General features: G+C 38.4%; 1 protein-coding gene across 1 annotated transcript in view; it reads left to right on the top strand.

Annotated features, from left to right (window-relative positions):
• Positions 1 to 338: 338 nt before the first annotated feature.
• Positions 339 to 6,517, top strand: part of LOC114637068 (vomeronasal type-2 receptor 116-like) — a gene marked incomplete at its 5' end in the record, with an annotated part of 8,149 nt that continues 1,970 nt past the window's right edge. The window contains 2 exons of the mRNA XM_028785205.1: positions 339 to 566; positions 5,731 to 5,854. Coding sequence (XP_028641038.1) covers positions 339 to 566; positions 5,731 to 5,854 — 352 coding nt within the window. The remainder of the gene's footprint in view (positions 567 to 5,730; positions 5,855 to 6,517) is intronic.

Consider the following 6,517-nt stretch of genomic DNA (forward strand, 5'->3'; position numbering starts at 1 on the left):
GTGTGTTTGGGCATGCATGTGTATATTTGTGTAAATAACTGTGTGCTCTTGCTCTATGTGTATCTCTATAAGATGTGAGTCTCTCTCTGTTTCATGTGCCTGTATGTTTCATATGCAAATATATGTTTGCGGTCTGCATCCATATTTGTGCTTGTTTCGTAATTTCCTCATAGAGAACTAAAATAACAGAAACATTTTAATCTTGTTTATCTTTTTGCTTTGACTGAAATTTTTTCACCTGCATACTGTCAAAAAAGTTGACTTTAAGATGAAATAAGAATACATATTCTTACTTAAAGGAAGAACATATACTTTATAGTATGCTGCCTGTCTTTCAGCTGAGTTCCTATCTGAGAAGGATCCACTTTACTAATCCTGTTGGGGACAGAGTGAATATGAACCAAAGAAATAAACTTCAGGAAGAGTATGACATTTTCTACATTTGGAATTTTCCACAGGGACTTGGACTTAAAGTGAAAATAGGAATATTTAGTCCCTATATTATGAATGGCCGACAGCTACATTTATCTGAAGATATGATAGAGTGGGCAAGAGGAAGTAGACAGGTGGGTTTGGCCTAAATGTACTAATTTAAATTACACTGTCAAGTGTATGCATACACTCTTCCTTGAGAGTGGTGAATGAAATTGATTGTCAAGTGAGAGACCAATTTATAGCCTCCTAAACTATATTTCTTCTTTTCATTTTTTTCAGATGAGTTTTTAGTAATTTGCTGAAGGTTTTTAACATTAATACAATGTATTTGTATCATATCAGAACCTGTTTCTTGCCTTTAACATTAACATATTCTGTTTTAGAAAAATTTTGGTATTATTTCCAGTAAAGTGAGCAATATTCTATCGGTCCTATTGTTACTACTGTAGAGTGATTTCCACTCTAATAATGAACCTCTTCAAAAGATGCCTAAAGATTCTTGTTAATTGTAAGTTTAGAGTAAATTGAACATAATCAAGACACTGATTTTTAGTATGTAATTTTAAGCCTGTTTACCAACTAGACCAAAATTTCCAACTTCTCTTGCTAATCATATATTAACATTTTTCTGACAGTTTTAGATACTTTATGGACTATATCTTGCTTTTTTATTTTTTAAAAATATTGCTAAGGGTGTTTTCTGTGCATTAATATCAGTGTAACACTTGCATGTATGGTATACACAGATGGCTGAATAGTTACTCCAATCTCAGAGCACTTGCAAGAGATCCATGCCTCTCAGTGAGTGCTGGAAGTCAAATTTAGGTCCCCTTGAGTGTTAACAATTGTTCTTGAGAGCTGAGCCATGTCTGCAGACCTGACTCATACTTTGTAAAAGATAATGTTGTCTAAAGGAAATTTTGGCCTCACTAATTCACTAATGCTCTATGATCATGCTTAATTCCAAGTCCTTTCATGTTTGTCTCTCTATGACAGCACTCCACAAAAGTAAAAAAAAAATGTTAAAATGTCTAATTTCTGCTTTTTACATACTAACTGTATATGATGGTTTGTATATGCTTGGCCGAGGGAGTGGCACTATTTCAAGGTATGGCCTTGTTGGAATAGGATTGTCACTGTAAGTGTGGGTTTTAAGATCCTCATTAGCTTCCTGGAAGACAGTATTCTGCTAGCAGCTTTCACATGAAGATGTAGAACTCTCAGCTCCTCTTGCACCATACCTGCCTGGATGCTGCTATGTTCCTGCCTTGATGATAATGGACAAACCTCTAACCTGTAAGCCTAGCCAGATTAAATGTCCCTATAATATGTGCCCTGGTCATGGTGTATGTTCACAGTAGTAAAACCCTAAATAAGACACTGAAGCATGGACAAACTCTCAGTTCCTGACCCAAAACTCTCCTAAACTCCCTCAAGAGCCCTCAATTTTAGAAAGCTAACTTCAGATTCCTTACCACATATTTTAAGAGTTCTTTTATGGCTTGCTGTTTACACTGCTTTTCTATCTTTGATTTTGGGGAAAATACAAAAGTTGTGATGGTGGTAGGAGTTGTTACAGAAAACTTTCATGTGCCTCCTTCATATCTATGAATCTACAATCATTTGTATCACTGCAAAAGTAGTTTCTTAACACTTTAAAAGGAGCAGGGAGAAAAGATAATGGGGTTCTACTTGTTTTATGGTGTTTGCAAAGAAAAAAATACATGGGGCCTACCAGTAGCAGGGCGACAGACAGAGACAAGGCCCTCAAAATGAGCACAGCCCATGGGCATCAACATGGTTTCAGGCTATAGTCCCAACCATGAAAATTGATAATTCTTCAGTCATAACATGTACCATGGAAATCAACAATGACTCTACATGGGGTAGGACTATGGACCCATATATAACCATCAGCATCAGCATAGATCCTGGCTTCTCCCCTAGCCTCAGGTGGCAGTGAAGTTTACTCACATCAGTATGGCTCCAGCTGACATCAGAACTCATGGACCTCAGCATGACCTCAGTTATTAACTCAGCCTAAGGGCACCCACATGGCCTTTGGTGGTAACATTGTTGATGGACATCAATACAGATCACATTGGCAGCAGGACCTCTGGCCTAGGGCTACACCATTGTGTCAGCAGCCACCACATCTATTTGAACAAACTTTGGTAGGTACACAGACAACAGGTATCAGCAAAAACTCTGCATGCTATAGAACAACGCACCCAGATATGGCTCTTGGTAGCAGTATGGAGCTGGATAGCACCATGGCTAGAGATAATAGAACAGGCCACTCACATAAATATGGCCACTGTGAGTAAGCTTGATCTGTAAAAATAGGCATTCTTTTGTGGCATTTCTGGGGGAAGATGTAACAAAAACCTTTCCCTTATGTATATGAACAGAGAACTTCTGTAAATAGGGGGTGGGGAAGCAACAAACTAAAGTAGAACGGAATAATTATAATCAGAGTATAACATCATTTATCTTTTGTAGACATGCCTCAAATAATCCTGAGTAAACCTCTACCAACAGACGTCAATATTGGAACTGAAGATTAGACCCTGTGTGCTGTAATATATATTAATTAATCCCAGTGGTTGGTTTGCTACCAGCCTCAATTTTTTATGTTACAGAATAAAAGAGACACACACATACCCTTTAGATTTTAATATGCCTTAAACAGCACAATGGCTGGGCCACCGCTCAACCAACTTGCTGTGTGTGGGACTGTGTAAGGGTATCCTCGATCATGGTGGAGCACGTGTCTAGAACCCTGGGACTCTGTAGATTCTGGGCGAGATTCTTCATGAGAACTGGCAAGAGTTCGAAGCCCCCCCACCCCCAGAACCCAGGATCCTGAAAAAGCAGTCACGGTCTTCATAAAATTACTACATAGGCCAGGCTATAGGCCCCAGGCCCTAGGGATTTACATACTAATGAAGGCCAGAGGGCAGAGCAAATTAAACATGCCTCCCCCAGATCCTCCCCCTTTCTCCTTCCCTATATAACTCGGGACTGCCCTGAGTTTTTGGGGGGTACGCCTAGATCCATCTATTTTCCGCCATGACAATAAACCTTTTTGGAATCAAGGACTTCCTCGTGTTACTGGGGCCTGTTGCTGCCAAGGCCCTCAGTCCCTGGAACCATAGGGAACCATAGGATTCTCCCCCGAATGTGGGACCCGCCACTGCGGCGGAAGCCCCTCTGGGGCTTGTGCCACTGTGGCGGCCTTCTTAAATTTTCCCCACAGCTGTGAATCCTGAGTTAATACTAATTCTATGTTCCATTTCAGTTGTTCTTAACTCAGACAACTGTCTGGGCCAATTTTTTTTGGCACAGAGCTTGGGCACTCACCTTGCTTTTCTAACACATGTAGATTCTGTCTCTCCTCTGTTTGCACTCTCTCCCCACTGTGGCATACTTCTTCCTTCCTCTTTCTCCTGGTTCCAAGCCCAGGGAATCCTGAAATCCTGCCTCTGTCGTCTTCTCCGGCTATTACTGGTGGCATGTTTATTTACCATTCAGAACCAACTGGGGGTAGGTGCCCAGATGCTACTTTAAGAAGCTCTGGTGCAAACAGTTGTTTGGGAAACATAATTAGCATTCATAATACAAGCCGCTACAGCTGTAAAAAATTACTTCATTCCTTGAGGTTCAACATATGTTCATCACAACATAAACTCAAGGATAGAATTATATTATCCGAAAACATGCAGAAAAGGCTCTAAACAATGTCTAGTATCCACTCAGAATTTTAAAAAAGGAGAAAAAAACCCTGACAAAATAAGAGAAGACATGTTCCCATAAGAAAGGTTTCTACAGCAAACTTACTGATGGCATTGCGGTATATGGAGAGGAGACTCAAATAATCTTCATTAAAACTAGAAATGAAGTCAAGATTTTGTCTCGGCACATGTAGTTAATCTACATTCTGTGTATCAAGAATCAGGATAATCTCTCTCCACTCAAAGGCTAGTCTGCCTTTTCTATTGAATGTACTCAAACCAGGAGTAAAATGGATACTCTGCTTTAAATGAAATGAGCAGAATACAGATAAGGAGATGCATTTTCAAAACTACTAAGGTTGACAATAAATAATAAATACAGGAAAGGAAAGAAAGTACAGTGCCATGATATATATATATAAAGTTGAGTTCTACCAATATTATACAGTGAGACCCTGTTTCAACTAAACCAAAAACAACAAAAAGGAAGAGGCATGCTTAATCATACTTCTGGAGAAAATGACATAAGCCTGTGAATGATACACTTTGTGGTCGCAACATCAATGTTAACATGAAACAAAGGATGCAAATTCAGCATGTAGAAATCAGCAAAATTCCAAAGCAGCATATAGACGCTCATCACTAGATTCATTGTGACACCATAATTTTCTTAATGTAAGAAATACTTTAATTAACTTTAAACAATCTAAATTTTCACCATGTTTGCAGGCTCCATAAAGCCTTTTCACTTCAGGAAACACTCCATCTTCCAGCTGACTATACAGAAACTGAGCACCTCCTCACCAAAAATTCATGGGATTCTGCATATGCAGCTGATTTTCTCTTTCTTTCCATTTAGTTTGTTATGGTTTGCAGTCCTAATGTAGATCAGGTTATTTCTGTTATCTGATATTTGAGTTGCTTTTTCCCATTTTTGAATGTTCTTTACTTGTCATTTGTTTCTATGTTGCTGTTATTAAACACTAACTATAAGCAAAATGAGGAGGAAAAGGTTGATTTGGCTCATGGGTTACACTCAAGGAAAGGCGAGGCACGGATCTGTATACTGTAACCGAAACATAGTCATTCAAGAAACTGCTTGTTCTGTATGATTTCTAATGTACCAATGTTTCTTATGAGCAACACTGCCTCTAATGGGCAGGGCACTCCAACATCAATTACAACTTTCAGATATGCTTCACAGGTATGATGACAGGCTAGTCTGATGGAGATAATTTCTCTATTAGGATCTCTGTGCCTTTATACTGCACTTTTTGTTAAGGAGACAAGAATAAATAGAGTAACCACTTTGCAATCCCTGCAATCCTTGTAAACAGGACATTACCACATCTTCTTTCAGAATTTCAAGTTGATGGTTAACAATTCAAATTTTCCTCAAATTTTCCATATATTGATGTCTGTCATCAGGAAATGCAATAAGTAAAATCTGGTAACTTTGCTGGTATATATAAAATAAGCTTATTAATATCACATGCTAATATAATATATTTTGTGAAGGGGTAAGTAAAACTGATAGTAGGATATGTTTATTTTTCTTTAGATGCCAACTTCTGTGTGCAGTGCTGATTGTGGTCCAGGATTTAGAAAATTCAGGAAGAATGGAATGCCATCCTGCTGTTTTGATTGCAGTCCCTGCCCAGAAAACGAAATTTCTAATGGGACAAGTAAGTATTTCCTACAAGGGTAAGTTCTTCAAATTGCATCATCTTTCACCCATCTGGGATACAAAAGTGTTCTACAATGGAAGATATATATGATCCTTTTCCTAAGTTAGTAATTACAGAAATACAATATTTTAAAATATCCTTATAGCTGGGCTGTGGTGGCGCAGGCCTTTAATCCCAGCACTTGGGAGGGAGAGGCAGGCAGATTTCTGAGTTCGAGGCCAGCCTGGTCTACAGAGTGAGTTCCAGAACAGCCAGGGCTACACAGAGAAACCCTGTCTCGAAAAACCAAAAAAAAAATATCCTTATTAAAAATAGAAATTGTCATACATCTTTGACTCATTGAAAATTTATTGTAGATGACCTGCTCAAACAGTTTTGATAAGAAAACTTCAGTGTTATTGTGTTGTAGAAAAGATCTTTTTAGTGATTAATCATCTCTAAAGATATCTGTAGATCATGAATCGTCAAATGATTTCTTATATTGTCTTAATGTGTGTACCCTTACATAAGTTTATGTACCCGTATCAAGTACAGAAGCACAAAGAAGACAGACTCAGGCATGTGGATAGAGGAAACCAAATCCAAGCCTTCTGTGAGACTAATGAAGAGAACAAATAATAATTTGTAACATCATCAGAAACTGTTAAGCCTGAGATAGGA

Source organism: Grammomys surdaster, unplaced genomic scaffold (genome assembly GCF_004785775.1).
Source record: "Grammomys surdaster isolate TR1022 unplaced genomic scaffold, NIH_TR_1.0 125166, whole genome shotgun sequence".
Lineage (NCBI taxonomy): Eukaryota > Metazoa > Chordata > Mammalia > Rodentia > Muridae > Grammomys > Grammomys surdaster.